This window comes from Pygocentrus nattereri, chromosome 5, assembly GCF_015220715.1.
Source record: "Pygocentrus nattereri isolate fPygNat1 chromosome 5, fPygNat1.pri, whole genome shotgun sequence".
NCBI lineage: Eukaryota > Metazoa > Chordata > Actinopteri > Characiformes > Serrasalmidae > Pygocentrus > Pygocentrus nattereri.
In genome coordinates this window covers 45,332,183-45,348,669 of record NC_051215.1, presented here as the reverse complement: position 1 = coordinate 45,348,669, position 16,487 = coordinate 45,332,183, and the positions used below count along the sequence as shown (strand labels likewise).

General features: G+C 39.1%; 1 protein-coding gene across 3 annotated transcripts in view; it reads right to left on the bottom strand.

Annotated features, from left to right (window-relative positions):
• ldb3a (LIM domain binding 3a) overlaps positions 1-13,018 on the bottom strand; it is a 35,805-nt gene extending 22,787 nt beyond the window's left edge. For all 3 annotated transcript variants that reach the window (XM_037538584.1, XM_037538583.1, XM_037538586.1), the window contains exons 1-2: positions 12,893-13,018; positions 5,761-5,955 (exon numbers count right to left, since the gene is read on the bottom strand). In XM_037538584.1, coding sequence (XP_037394481.1) covers positions 5,761-5,856 — 96 coding nt within the window. In that variant the 5' untranslated portion in view covers positions 5,857-5,955; positions 12,893-13,018. The remainder of the gene's footprint in view (positions 1-5,760; positions 5,956-12,892) is intronic.
• Positions 13,019-16,487: the final 3,469 nt, after the last annotated feature.

Here is a 16,487-nt window from a genome sequence, read left to right as displayed (position 1 = left end):
GAATGATAAACAATGTACTACCAGTAGAAAACATTCTTTCTCTCAACAATATTTTTGTATTTTACAAAGTCTACCGTGCCTAGATGTGCCGGTTTTCAGTAATTCCGTAAGCCGCCATATTAAGCATGCATGATAACGTTATTGTGGATATTCTAAAATACACACACTGCATTTTAGTCAAATAGCGCACGTTGCAGTTAAAAAGAAAAAAAATGTAAAACTTACACTGGCTTAAACCAAGAATTCAGCTATGTTTTCAGTCAAAAACCATGTATGATGTATGTATGATGCATCTTTGGGCATTATCTTCAAGGAAACTATCCTCTGTTTCAATGTTTTTCCACATCTTTGTCACTCTTTGTACTCAATATTTCCCCTTCAAGAATCCCAAATATGAAGTTCAGAGCTGTTTGATTATTTTATTAGTTCAAGAGACCTAAACAGTAAGACAATACGCAGAAACCATTGCAATCTGATTCCAATTATTTCGGAGACATAGAACGCTTTGCTGTTTCTGATTTCAACAATTAACTTGTTAACATCTGGTCCGGTTCCATCCACTCACAAATCTGTTCAAGTGGCACTGCTATTCCAGAGACTCTTCTCTAGACCCCACAAATGCTACTCTCATTTTTGTCCAAAACCCTGGACTGTCCTAGCACAGCTATCTTCCCATCTTGAGAGGAACAAACGTCTTCACACCAACTAGCCTGAATACAAGTCAGGACACTCCCCAGAAACTACTTTCTTGTCAGTCAATCTCCCCAAAGCCAGAGACAGATGCATTCAGTTCTCATCCTGTATTCAGTCCTCATCTGGACCTCTATGTTACTAATAACCCCTTCACAGTACAATCTTCATACAGACCTTGAAGTGCTACTAAACAATCAAATTAATTTTTCATTAAGTCGATCACACTACTCTCCCTGACTGCAGGGGCTGCTCACTTGTTCCCTCCTTTCAGGCCTCCCCTCATGCACCATTTCTACTCTACAGAGTGTTCTGTGCCTCACAAAGCTCTACAATGTGTTTCCTCTGCTGAGATCACACAACTGAGTTCCTGTGGAAACACGAATCAGATACAAAGCTCTGTATCTCACAGTCTAGGTTTCAAAGTGCTCAGTCTGTCACTACCTCTGCACTTTGGTTAAGAAGTGCCCCACTGTACATTAGTTTATTTCTTTGACTTCTCAACTCTTCATGTGTTCTTCCTCAAAAATGAAGCCTGCTCAAAAGGCTGGGTCTCACTGCTTTAGTGTCCTTGCCCCAAACTTCTATCTGAACTACGCACAGCACAGTAACTCAGTTCCTTCCACAGGCCCGCGACACAACCCTCTTCAGCGGGAAATGTATTAGAACTTTCTATTAACGTTTCTTAATGCGCTGCACTACAGCATGCACTTTTTAGTAGTTCTTTAGTTGTCGAGTTATTCTTGAGTTTTTAGTAGTTCTTTAGTTGTCGAGTTATTCTTGAGTTTTTAGTTGTTTTTTAGTTGTCGAGTTGTTCTTGAGTTTTTAGTTGTTCTTGAGTTTTTAGTTGTTGACTTGTTGAGCTTTTAGTTGTTCTTTAGTTGTTGAGTTATTCTTGAGTTTAGTTGTTCTTTAGTTGTTGAGTTGTTCTTGAGTTTTTAGTTGTTCTTGAGTTTTTAGTTGTTGACTTGTTGAGCTTTTAGTTGTTCTTTAGTTTTTGAGTTTTCAGTTGTTGAGTTGTTCTTGAGCTTTTAGTTATTCTTGAGTTTTTAGTTGTTGACTTGAGTTTTTAGTGGTTCTTTAGTTGTTGCGTTATTCTTGAGTTTTCAGTTGTTCTTGAGTTTTTAGTTGTTGACTTGTTGAGCTTTTAGTTGTTCTTCAGTTGTTGAGTTATTCTTGAGTTTTCAGTTGTTCTTGAGTTTTTAGTTGTTGACTTGTTGAGCTTTTAGTTGTTCTTTAGTTTTTGAGTTTTCAGTTGTTGAGTTGTTCTTGAGCTTTTAGTTATTCTTGAGTTTTTAGTTGTTGACTTGAGTTTTTAGTGGTTCTTTAGTTGTTGCGTTATTCTTGAGTTTTCAGTTGTTCTTGAGTTTTTAGTTGTTGACTTGTTGAGCTTTTAGTTGTTCTTCAGTTGTTGAGTTATTCTTGAGTTTTCAGTTGTTCTTGAGTTTTTAGTTGTTGACTTGTTGAGCTTTTAGTTGTTCTTCAGTTGTTGAGTTATTCTTGAGTTTTCAGTTGTTCTTGAGTTTTTAGTTGTTGACTTGTTGAGCTTTTAGTTGTTCTTTAGTTTTTGAGTTTTCAGTTGTTGAGTTGTTCTTGAGCTTTTAGTTATTCTTGAGTTTTTAGTTGTTGACTTGAGTTTTTAGTGGTTCTTTAGTTGTTGAGTTATTCTTGAGTTTTCAGTTGTTCTTGAGTTTTTAGTTGTTGACTTGTTGAGCTTTTAGTTGTTCTTTAGTTGTTGAGTTATTCTTGAGTTTAGTTGTTCTTTAGTTGTTGAGTTGTTCTTGAGTTTTTAGTTGTTCTTTAGTTGTTGACTTGTTCTTGAGTTTTTAGTTATTCTTGAGTTTTTAGTTGTTGACTTGTTGAGTTTTTAGTTGTTCTTGAGTTGTTGAGTTATTCTTGAGTTTTCAGTTGTTCTTGAGTTTTTAGTTGTTGACTTGTTGAGCTTTTAGTTGTTCTTTAGTTGTTGAGTTGTTCTTGAGTTTAGTTGTTCTTTAGTTGTTGAGTTGTTCTTGAGTTTAGTTGTTCTTTAGTTGTTGAGTTGTTCTTGAGTTTTTAGTTGTTCTTTAGTTGCTGAGTTGCCTTTTCTCCTATTTTTTTTCTTCCTTACTCATCCTCAGTTCCATTTTGCACCTTGTATCAGGTGACTTAAATAATATTTTACTCTTTCCTGTATCTGTTGAACACAGCTTGTTATTTCAGGCTTGCTAAGCATGCAAGTGACCATTATGAGTACTCCCTCATATTACCAAACACGCTAGTTGAATTTCAGCTGTAGTTCAACCAATACAAACACTTAATGTTAGCACAGCAGCTCAGAAATTGAGCCTTAATGAAGTCTTAATGAACTTGAAGCAAAGAATGAATGCCAGGTGCCTAGTTCAAGCAGGTATTTTGCTTCCACTAGATAAGAGGGTCTGATAAATGACAATGACACCCACTTTGTCCATCCTTTAATATTCCAAAACTACGACATTCAATTTGCAAATCAATTTTTGATTATTATATTTAGAAGTTCTTTTATTTTACTGTACATGCACAGTAAGTACAATAAAACTACTACCTATTGTACATTTATTGTACCTACTGTATATGACTATCATTTAAAAATATCATTCAGAACAAAACTTATACTTAAACACAATCATATTTTAATATGATTTTTTTATATCAGCGCATATCTTTTCGCGCCTTATGAGACTCCTGTGCCTCAAGACCATTTGATTTCTTCAGCAGTTCCTTTTCCTCCAAACCTCGTAAAAAGGTATTTATATCTTTCATCTGCTTTTTTAGATTATTCGAGAGCTGCAGGCTCATGCTTTCTATATGCCACCTGTTTCTCTTTTTTTCACCATTCTATGCCTTTAAAAGTCCTAATTTCAGCGCCTTAATTTCATGAGTGCCAATCAATCCTCAGAGGTAAGATGACAGACACAACTTAAAAGTACATTAATATTTCTTCATATAGCACCTGAACTGTGATCATTCAAAGCGATGATGATGAAATCGTCAGATTATGATTTAAAAAGTAACAAACTGAAGGAGAATAGAAATTAAGATATGATTAAATCACAAATAAAACAGGTTTTAAAAAAGAAGAATCATTATATTTAATGATTCTTCTACAAATGAAATTAGAATAATAAAGTGCAGTTACAGGGGAGAAGTGCAGTAGAGCTAATGTTAAATGGTCCCACCATGTCCCTGTAAATCGGTGTGACTTGTCAATGTGTGACTTATTCAAGTCTTTAGGGGATCTTGGTGACAATTAGCACTAATGTGTTAATTAGTTTTAATGTGTTTTTCTCACTTGTCCCCTCCATAATGACCCATAATGTCCCCAACAGCACTGTACTTGGCTCATTACAAATGCATGCAGATCAACTCTTACATCTGAAGTAGAACTGTCATAAATACTCAACTAAACTCAGTTTAAAAAAAGATTTACTTTCTTTATGAACTGATTTGTTGGCATTGTGCATGATGATAATGCATATTTTGAAATCATAAAGATTCTTTCTTTACAGGCTTTTGCCACTTTTTTCCAGTCAAAATATTTTGGAATCTTTTATGTACTGTGTGTAGTTTATTACTGTTTAGCTCACTTCATAACCAACAATGACAGCACTAATCTACAGCTAATCACACAAACGCACACAGACATTTCCTTCTGTCTCATTCACACCTGGTACCCCCTGGCCGTAGCTGATATTGTCATTATTCAGAGGTATTTTTAGAGGAACATCCCCTCCCGTCTCTCGGGCGCCTTGAGCTGAGCAAAGCTTTGGGTCTCACCTGTCACTGCAGTGACTGACTAGGCCTTCTGCTACTGGGCTTTTACTGCAGGGGGAAAGCCTTCAAGCCTCGGGTCTGACTCACACACCTACATTTAGCCATGCTTACTAATTGCCACGGACAGTCAATCAAGCCAAACTCACTCCAAACTGTCACCTAAAACAATGACAGAGAACAGGGGTGCAAAGGGGTCCTGGCACTGAATTATAGTGATGCATATTGAGATTTCGATGCACAATAAATGTGAATATTCACAGTGTGAAGAGGACTATCACTATATGGGTCATTCTAAATTATTTTACAATAAAATAACTTATTTTTGTGTTTGAGCACATGAGCACATTGATTCATCAGAACAATCTGCAAAGATTGCAAAGAACAATTAACAAACAATATATTATCCAGACTATCAAAGCTCAGCTATTTTTAACTGTAGAACTCGAGTACTGCACTTGCGTGGTCATTGTGGCAATGATGTGTCCATTGAGAACAAATGGCACAATCACTTTACATGACTGTCCACAAATGGATGTTTACGTCACTGGAGTGGCAAAGGTGGTGGCAAAGCATGACCACAAGGTATGTCAGGAGGGGTGACAGAATGGCACTGCATCACTGCCAGTGGACCAAATCCAAATAACACTGGATGCCCACCACCTTATCTTTTTACACATGCCTATTTTTTCAGGATCCTTTAATGCCAAACTGTCAATTGAGTAGTAGAGCTTTTTCTCACCAGAGAACAGCAAACGTCCAGGATTCATAAAAGTAATATTGTTACAACACAATGAGAAAACCTTCCTCTTATGTTTAGCGCTCCATTCCTGTCTAATGTAACAGCCCAAACCAAAGTGACAGTTTACAATATATAAACTCACTGTCCTTCGCAAAATCCTAAGCTCTATCACAGTAAACATACAAAACCACAACCATATTTCAGAATAAACACTATTCACAACTATATAGGCCACAAGCAAGATTTTTTTTTATGAAAACAATCAATTGCTCAATTTGAGGTCACTTCTCCATGAAGGATAAAGTCAGCATCTCATACATTATAAACAACATCAGACCAACATCGGAACCTAATGGAAAATTAATTCATTAACCAGACACAGAAATTTTGCGATGGAAACTCTTTTCTGGGAAATCTTTACGTTATACATCTTATTCTCTCATTCAAAGACAGGTCACGCCCTCAGAGGAGTCTGAGGGGCTTCTCTACAAACTATAACCCTAAAGTGGACATTTGCAGTTCCTATTTTTGGGGTTTCTTACCCGGGAAATGGTGAGGGGCATGTTGAAATCCTTGCCTCCCTGCAAGCGGAAGCCCCATGGCGAAGGTCCGTTGAGTGTCACAGTGTAAGTACTCATTGTTAAAAAAATGTGTGCAGCTGTTTTGTTTGGTTTGTAGTTCTTCCTCCGAATGGATGGGAAAATAGAGGTGGAGGTGTGGCAGGTGCCAAATAGCCTCTGAAAGAAGAAAAAAGTGAAAAAATGACAATAATTTTCACACAAAAATGTAACAAGCAAAAAATAAATGAATAAAGAAAGAAAGAAAGAAAGAATAAATGATGACGAGTAAAAATCTACACGACACAAACAATTTAGGCCCACCCAAATTATGTACTTTGTGTATAACTAATACAAAATAGAGTGCAAAAGTTAGAAAAGAGCTGGAAAGTGGAAGAGAGTGCTTGCCTGCTCAGATGAGCTGGAGTGACAGCCTAAGAATAGCTGGCCCTCTGCAGAAAACGATAGCACTGTGGCATTGTGGGGGGGGGCCCTTATATGGTGTGTAAGGGGACACCCAGAATGCCAGGCCTCCCATGATTCACAGGGCTAATATAGCCTCCCCTTAGACCAAAGGATGTTTCTAGACCAGTTTGCTAGGGTGCTTCATCGACCAAAGTGGCCTACGCAGTAGCCAGAGCAGAAAATGGGCTGTGTGATGAAGACTAATTGACAAAATAAGGTTTTGCAGATTAGGCCAGTAGAAACAGGCCATTAATTGACACTTGAAACACATTATTGTCACCAAGATAGATAGATAGATAGATAGATAGATAGATAGATAGATAGATAGATAGATAGATAGATAGATAGATAGATAGATAGATAGATAGATAGATAGATAGATAGATAAGCAGGCAGACAGACAGACAGACAGACAGACAGACAGACAGACAGATAGATAGATAGATAGATAGATAGATAGATAGATAGATAGATAAGCAGGCAGACAGACAGACAGACAGACAGACAGACAGACAGACAGATAGACAGACAGACAGATAGACAGATAGATAGATAGATAGATAGATAGATAGATAGATAGATAGATCTCAGACGTCTCAATCTGATACAACACTGATCTCCAATAAGGTAACAACTGATGTTACATTAGATAGATAGATAGATAGATAGATAGATAGATAGATAGATAGATAGATAGATAGATAGATAGATAGATAGATAGATAGATAGATAGATAGATAGATAGATAGATAGATAGATAGATAGATAGATAGATAGATAGATAGATAGATAGATAGATAGATAGATAGATAGATAGAAACCAGATTTTCAACAAACCAGAGAATAAGTTTAAATTATCTCATTAGTTACTGATGAATGTATGTTTCCTTAATTAAGTACAAATTATTAGCAGTTTTATGTCAGTTTTATTATCAGCACTAATGCTATGCTGGGATATGGTAAGACCATGCGCTACAGTTGTGGGGGGGGGGGGGGGGTTGGGGGGGTGAATTGGCCTTTGGTCAGGCCTCCCCTCCTCTAACACACAAATAGAGTGACCTGAAGAATGGTATGGTGGGCTTCCCCCAATAAACACACTGTCCACTGCCAGTACAGACACTACGGTTCAACCCCCATAACCCATACGATAGCGAATTTACCACTTAATGCAGAATCATTCAGAACAATATATCGAAAGAACATATCGCTGCAGTTGGAATAAAATCTCCATTTCTGTTGTTTTTCAGTTTTTGACATAACTGACTTACATCAAAAGTAAAGCAGGTTTTTTTCCTTTTCCTGTAAAGTTATCATTTTGGAGGTTTTCTTCTAAAAACAGCGATATGTATTGCGTCAGCAACTAATACCTGGTAATATGAATCAGAAATTACAATATGATTGACAACAATAATTAACATTAATTACATTTTAATTACAATAAAACAGCTTCGCACATTAGGAGTTGGCAATATGGCAAAAATATAATATCACACGATTTAAAAACATTTTCATGATACATGATATGTATTACAATATTTCGACACACAGACAAGTCATAATTGTTCTTTATGTACCGATGATATTCACAATAAGCTCATAAAAGCATATTCTTTATCACATTAACAAAATTGATCAGGATAACAATACAATATCGTCACATTGTCCTCTCAACTGAGAATGATCGTATTTTAACAACCAACCCAGGTAAACCTTTGGCTTTTACCTACAAAAGGTATTAATGAGATTAAATATATGCAACAAAATGTAGTATTATTGTAAAGACACATGTATGTAAACTCAGTAAGTCAAACTTGGCTTATTCATGCACAGAAAACTAAGAAAAGACGACTGCCAAACAAAAAGACTAATAATACATTCAAAAATGATTCCTTTAATAGACTTGAAGGCAAACACTGGCGATTTAACCAGGTTTGTCAGGCTTATCTGAAACCCGTCTTCTGTCCTATCACTTCTGCCTCAACTGTCTAGATGTGCTGTTAATTTGAAAATCTGGCCTGAATTACCACACAAATCAAAAAGCCACAAGGTAAAACAGGGTCACTTGTAAATGCCTATCTGTAAAAGCACAGCTTTCTAAACGATAAGCTCAGTAATATTTTTGCTACTCCCTCTTTAGGGCGCTGTAATAAGGTTAAGAAGGGTCCCTCAGAATGAAACCTCTGAATGATGCCTGTTCTACTCTTTCTGCTCCCAGCAAACAGATATGAGAGGGCAAGCGTGCTGTCAAAGGGCTCAGGCCGTGATACAGAGAAAAGAGATAATCATTTAAGGCCTGTCTGTTCACCCTGCCTAATTTGAGCACCTCCATTGAGCAGCTAAATTTAGACCACTTTGTCAATGGAAGAATGTGAAGCAACTTGATGGGAACTTGATCAAAGTGTTTTCTAATCAAAATCCCATTACAATGGGATTAGAGAGAGCAAGGCGGTGCAGTAATGTGACAATGTGAAAAACATCGTACATGACATCACTGTTATGCTGTTAGGCTTAGTTTTTACAGTGCCATAGGGCTGGCGGGCTGCACAAGGTCTGAAGCCGCTTTACTTTACTTTCGCAGACTTTAAGTAAGCTTCTGCTTCTGACACACATGGCTAAGCTGAATTTTATAACCAATTCCTTCTGTTGTGGTGACTTTAATGTAAGCATAATTATGTACCAACACAATATTGTGAAAAAGTCTTAGGTGGTCAAGAAAATATTTTAAATGATTTATCTTGGCAGTAAGTGTGTTCTGCCAGTAAAACCACAATATAACATCAGAATAACTACAAATAAGCATGAATAATTTTAATAATAATAAGCTATTATTCCTTCGGAATCAATAAAGTATCTATCTATCCATCTATCTAAATACAGTAAAACTTAACACTAGTTTAATATTTTTATTAATATGTTTGACGGATACAGTCAGAAGAATCTGACTGTACTGTATCATATACAAAATATAGTAAAGTTTGAATAAAAAAGACAGTAACGTGAGAAAACGCTGCCGGAAAAATGCTATCCGAGAACTGCCTGGATGTGGCCTAATATTCCGATGAGCAGGCATGACTGACATTCCTCCCCACTGAAGCAGAATTAAACACAACAGCACAGAGAGGTGAGTGAAATGAGTTCTACCTACACAGGTGGTGTATTTGTAGAATGTGCTCATGGCTCGTTAAATAACTTCGCTGCGACTTAAAAAAAAGCTTTTCTTATTCACTTTACTGCTGGATGTCCATCCAGGGAATGCCGGCATGGCTGGCTGAATGAATGAGCATGCGACAGGCAGACGGGTGAGGTTTGTTTTTGCTTTGTTTGCTTCGTACAGAGACAGACTAAAAAAGTACACAGTATTGCTCCTTCAAGAAATTTTTATGATACATGATATGTCATATTTATGTTTCCAGACATTTTATGAGTTGGAACAGAGAGAGAAGAACCAGTAATGCTACATTTAAAAATACTATCAAAAACTATGAATACGATGATTTTCATTCAATACTTTACATACTGTGTTGCCATAATTCCAGTTAAACAAGACTAACTTTGCTATTTTTATACTGAAACATGCAGCTGGTCAGTATACAAATACTGACAGGCATGACATGTTCAGAAAAGCAGAGTGTATTTTACAGTGACACAATTTATCACAATAACAACATATATTATTATATTGCCCAGCCCTAGTTTGACGGTAATGTCAAAAATACTTCTTGAGGATGTTTTAATTAATTAAGAGACCCTTATTAGTCCCACAATGGGGAAATTTCACCTCTGCATTTAACCCATCCGTGAAGTGAAACACCACATACACACTAGTGCGTGCACACACACACTAGGGGGCAGTGAGCACACTTGCCCAGAGGGGTGGGCAACCTAATCCTCAGTGCCTGGGGAGCAGTTAAGGGTTAGGTGTCTTGCTCAAGGACACCTCAATCATGTGCTGTCGGCTCTGGGGATCGAACCGGCGACCTTCTGGTCACGAGGCTGGTTCCCTAACCTCCAGCCCATGACTCTAATAATGTATACTGATATTTAAAAAGCATATGAGAAACTCCAATATGCCCATCAGTTCACAACAAGATATTCAGTTTCACCAAGTGTGTTACTATTTCTGTTGTAAACTAAGACCTGATAAATAACAGAATATAGTTACATAACTCACCCAGGACTCTTTTACTTATCTATACTTGTTTAAGGGTTGCAGGTACTGATGCATTCCTACACATCATTGCTTTCTGCTTTCCTCCCTCTCAAGCAGACCACAAGTAACCGAAGCTTGAACGACCACAATACTACCTATTACGCTCATAAGTAAATCCAAATTTAATAATCATTCACAATAATATTTACAATAATAGTTCATAATTCCCATGAGGAATGTCACGTTGGACATCTCAAACCAGAGCTCTGATGTAGTGTGATGCCCAAAGCAGTTCCGAAGTCTACAGCAAGTTTGCTTCATGCTGTATCTTATTTTAGAAGCTCATCATTTTAGCCTTTTGGGTGGAAAACCATAGATCTGCTCCTTCAAGACGCTTACTCCAAAAATGGACATTCATTTGTCTAGTGTCAGCTGAAGATGGCTTTGTTTGTTTTTATTTAGTCATCGTCAGTTAGTCAGAAGGCGACACTAATCCCTCCGAACCAGAGCCAGGACAAACACACACAGGGGGACGATCACGGCGGACACTGCAGGGTTTCCTCTGAACTGTTTACTACACAGGCTACACCATTTACCACTTATTCTGATCAAATCTCAGCATATGTTCACCACTAACCCCTAGAATGGCCAGAGCCCACCAGCAGGCCCAGAGTTTTATTACACGAAGAACAGCTCGGCCAGTCTGCACTGGAGTGGCTGGAGATACTGGAAAATAAGTCTTAGTATGTGATACGCCTGGGATAATAAGGGGTTAAACAAACTTCATTTGGAAAAAAAAAACGTTCCTGGTATCTGAGGCGTTTGTTTAAAGGGATCTAAGTGAACACATCATGTCTGTATTTATAATTAGTGGGTTTGTGCCAAAGAAATAAAACACTAAGAATTGGATGTCAGGTTAATGAACGCAGGCAGATAGGGCAGCAGCTCTGTGGCAATGTTAGTGATGCCGGGAAAAATAAAAACAGACCTAAAAAATAAAACAGAGAATTCTGAGAGAAATGCAGATTAGAAACAACTACTTTTCCCTCTTTTTCGTATGGTAACTGGTGTGCAGCACAGGAACAAGAGCAAAACAGAAATCGTGGTATTTGGTAACGATAATCTCCCGCCCAACATAAACACAGTGTGCCATTGGCCCAACCTCCTCTCATGGCAGCTCCCATGCAAAAAAACCTTGGTGTGATCTGTGATTCAAAGTTTAAATTTGATAAGTTAGCTCAGCTGCGAAGACGAGCTATTTTCAGCTGAGACTTCTCGCAACACTCAAAACTCATCTGCCACAAAGGGAGCTTGAGAGAGCTATCCATGCTTTTATTACATCGCGGCTGGACTACTGCACCTCCCTCTATATCGGTGTGGATCAAGGCTCTCCGGCGCCTGCAGCCCGCCTTCTGACCTCATCAAGAAAACGAGAGCGCATCACCCCTGCACTGGCCTCCCTGCACTGGCTCCCAGTTGCTTTTAGAATTCATTTTAAATGTTAATGATTGTTTTTAAATGTTTAAACTGTTTGGCTCCGGCATATTTGACAGAACTGCTGCAGCCTTATTGTCCAACCGGAGCTCTGAGGTCTGCAGATCAGCTTCTTCTAGCTGGTCCCAAATCTCGGCTCGTGTCTGGAGGAGACGGAGCCTTCTCGGTAGCGGCTCCAAAACTCTGGAACCGTCTGCCTTTAAATGTGCGATCACATCTATTTTCTTTGCCATTTCACCCAAATTAGTTTCCCATTTCTCCTTTTATTCTATGTGAAATTTTTTTTTTTTTACTGAATTGTTTTTAATTACTTTTTTTTACATTAGTCTGTATTTATTGTTTTATATTTTATTTATATTATTCAATATTATCACTGCAGTTTGTACAGCACTTTGGCCGAGTGACGTTGTTTTTAAAAGTGCTTTATAAATAAATGTGGCGTTGCCGTTGAGGGGCAGAGGGCAGAGCCACGGGCGCAGGGCAGAAGCACCAAACGCCAACGACGTAAAAATGAGCCACAAACACAACAACTACGAAAAAAATGACTTAACTCAGGCTGAGCAAGAAGGTTTTTGTTCTAAATGTAAAAATGCGGTTATTCGCATCTGAAAACCTTCGCGACCTCCCGCAGATTGGCCTCATTAACATTTATACCCCACCCTCGTAAACAGGGCAGAGCTTCACGCCCCGAGATGCTGACCCTCACCAACAGCAGCTGAGCCTCACAGCACAGCTAACAAACGTTGAATACTGGTCAGGGTAACCCGGCGCCGGCCGCTGCAGGTCACGACTACACACAGCTTCATAATAAAACCGTCTGCGCCATTTCCAGTGCATATTATAACTGAAAAGCTCTAAAGTGTGTAATGCTACCTAATGCTAACTGAGAGCAGGTGCACCGTCAGTGGTGCGTTAGCTCGCCGTGTGGAGGTCGTGTGAACGGTGGTGTCTGTTGTGCCGCAAAAGTTTCGAAAAACTACTAAAAGTAACATTACTCGTTCAACATACACTTCATGGCTGCTGGTTTTTAGACGGTGGCGGCCCTGGAGAAGTGGAGGTCCTCTTCTTTCCTCCCCGAGGCGAGGCGAGGTGAGCGGTGTCACTCAGCGACGGCCAGCTTGATCCGATTCCCCGGAGACCGGCGCTGTGTTTTCTCCACCCGCTTTCCGACTAGCACCGCCCACCGGCGACACGGATTGGCTAGTAGAGCGAACTCTGAAGCTGTGCGCTTATTGGCTGTAGGAGGAGACGCTGGACGTTTCTGGACAAGCCTTCAGTAAGTAGGCGGTCCTGACGGAGAAGACACCGAAGAATAAGACTGGCCTATCCTGGTCTGCTCGTCAGAGACGGGCATCATTTCTGCAAGTTGTAGCCTCCAGATGAATGAATAACATTATTATTATTATTATTATTATTATTATTACTAGTGTTGTTGTTAATAATAATAATTATTATTATTAATAATTATTATTATTATTAATAATAATATAGTAATTTAATCCAACCCGCATGCTGAAATGTTAAAGGATTTTTCCCTGTGTAAAAGTGCAAATACCTACTTTTTGTATTTGTATTTTTTAATTTTTGTACACAAAAATATTATTATTATTATTATTAAAATATGCATTAGGCGGATTTTGCATTTACCAAGAACTGTATGAACTACTGACCTATCCGCGCACAAGAGGCGGGACTTGTCGGAATACGGGTGTGAAACAAAGACGGCGGGAACCTGACCTACGTAAGCATGCGTGAGGAGGGGCGCGCTGCTCTTCATTAAGGAGAATTATTAAAGAGACAGAGAGGCACTGGCACTGAAAAGCCGTACCGCCTGCCCCGTTTTGGCTACAGGTCTTCTCCTGGAAATACGACTTCATTTATGTCCACCAGTGGATCCAGCAGGTCATTCTCTGTCCAGGACAATTGTGAACTGGATCAGGATGGTGTGATGTGAGCTAGAGCTGAACTGTTGGATCTCCAGGAAAAAGTTTGATCATCACTGCACCGAGACTTGGACACAGACAAGCAAAACTGGAGCTAAACTACAGAGGAGTGACATTCTCTCTGTGTGGTGATGAATGAGCTGAACATGATCCGAGCAAAATTCTGCAAAGGGGCCCTTCCTGTTTAACAATGCCTTGGAAGCCCTTTACAGACACTCAAAACAGTCTGTTAGAGACGCATGAAGATGATTAAAGATTAGCAAAAGCAAGATCAACTCATTTTAAAAACCCTTTTGACTGCCAGTTGAGGACGAGGCAGCACCCATTTTAAAAATACAACGGTGACCACTTTTATTTCTTCATGTTTGCCATATTTTCACTGATGTTTTAGAGGAAGAACAACTTTAAGATGTTTTGCCCCTTCAGGTCATTGAGTTGTCACCACCTCTGAAGGGCCAAGCCAGTGTTGATTCTGGTCTTAGATCCTCTGCCAGTGTTTCTGTTGGTTCCTGATGGTTTTGTAATGCGTTTTCGTTTTTCTTGACAGGGTGATATTATCCTAATGGTTTAACCGTTGATCCTTGGCTGATTCTAAATGTATTTAATGATTTCCTAATGGGATTTAAAGGTGTTTTATAGGAAAACTAGAGATCTCCTTTGGAAACCATTAAGCCAATTCCCATTAAAAAGCAAAACAACTAGGTTTTAATCCTATTGGTTCCTAGAGGACCTGTCACTCTCTCTCTCTTAGCTTCTCTTGTCTTCAGTTCTACGTTGCTTGGCTTTGACCATGAGTAACGCTGCAGGGGACGGCTGGGTTTGCCATTCCTGTGTCTCCATATTCAGCGATATCTCTCTCTTTCCTTTCACTGTGAGTAACGCCCCCACCAACGCTGCTCAGGTAACCAGACCATATCATGCTGGACCTTCTCAGCCTTCCATTTGAGTCTGTGTGTGTGACATTAACATGTAAAGATGTTTGATGTGGTCTGAAAAGATCCGACCAAATCTGACTGGAAAGTTCTGAATTTTGAATAAATATTTCAGGATTTACAGGGAGACTTGCAGCAACGCATGAGCACCACATTTTAGAAGGTTATTTTCACCTCCAGACTCAGTAATGTGAATTCCTTTCAGACAGACAAGTTTTACATAGTGCAGCTTTGACCAATGACGTTCTTTAGGATCCTTCATAAAAGATTTAACAAGGTGCTAGTATGATGTGTTTCAGAACACATTGGTCCAAACATTGGTCCTCATTCACTGACCATTCTGAAGAAATGTCTTCTTAAACCCATTTCTGCAGTTTTCACAAATATTCTGACATTCACCAGTGTTTTCTTATATGGGGTTTCTTTTTAAGAAAGAACAATATCTGAAAACCCTCAGGGGCACAAAGATGTGAACAGTTCCGTGGTTTAAGAACGCATTATGAATCTAACGTAGACCTGTTCTTAGGACTTTTCTCAAAAAACAAATTTAAGAACAAACTTACAATGATATTGGTGAACGAGGCCCAATATTAGCACAACACCAAACAGAGGGCAGATTCTTTGCGTGGAGAAAACATGGAGAAGAATTCCAAACAGACCGCAATAAGAATACAGTGAAGCACAAATTAGAAAGTCTGGGTTTTTCTTACAGTAGCGTTGGAGAGCTTGTTTGTGTTGAGGGAATCACGCACTCAGAAGTGCACAGCAGCATTTTGGATGCTGTAACGGCTGGGAGCGTTGTTGAGGTGGACGCATGTGTGGAGACGAGCGACTTTTATTGTGGGCAAATCCAAAATCGGGGTCGAGACAGTGCAGGGTCAGAGAGCCAACATGAACAGATCGGGGTGCAGACATGATAAACAACACAGAACCTCAAACAAGAACCAAACACAAGAATACAATACATACACCCAACACAGACCAGGGCAAACACAGGGCTTATATATCAGAGGCAGGACGAGCGACAGGTGGGAAACAGGTGGTAACAATCAGGGGTGGAGTCAGACAACAAGGGGGCTGGACTGAACTACAACAAACACATGGAAGAGCAAAAGTAAACAAAAAGCACATGGTGGAGTGGGAGGAGCCAATCGTGACAGATGCAAACATACAGAAATCTGCCTCACTGTGAAATGTAACAATTGCACTAATTTAATTTAAGTGAGTTTGCTTTATTTATCTGTTCACTGTATATCTGACACATACACAGTAAAACAGTTATCTGAAGGTCTGTTAAAAGCTTTGTTTGTCCAAAGTCCATGTTTGGACCCATGTGTGTGAAACTTCACCACTGTTAGCTTGAAATCTCGTACTCCTGCTTGCAAAGTCTCATTGTGAGTGTATGTGATAAAGAGAGGCTACTAATAAAGTAAAGGTTTGCACCTTAAACTTACTAGTGCCAATCTAATCCTACAGACTGAAGACTAGTTTGCCCAAAAAGCTCCCCAGCATTCTTTTCCAGCATTCCAGTTTTATGTGTTTCTGTTAACAAACTGTTAATTAAGGCCCAATGTTTGTTGCAAGGTGCAGTTAGATGAGGGATTAAGATTAAGTGACCCTTATTAGTCCCACAACGGGGAAATTTCACCTCCACATTTAACCCATCCTTGAAGTGAAACACCACATACACACTAGTAAGCACACACACACACACACACACTAGGGGGC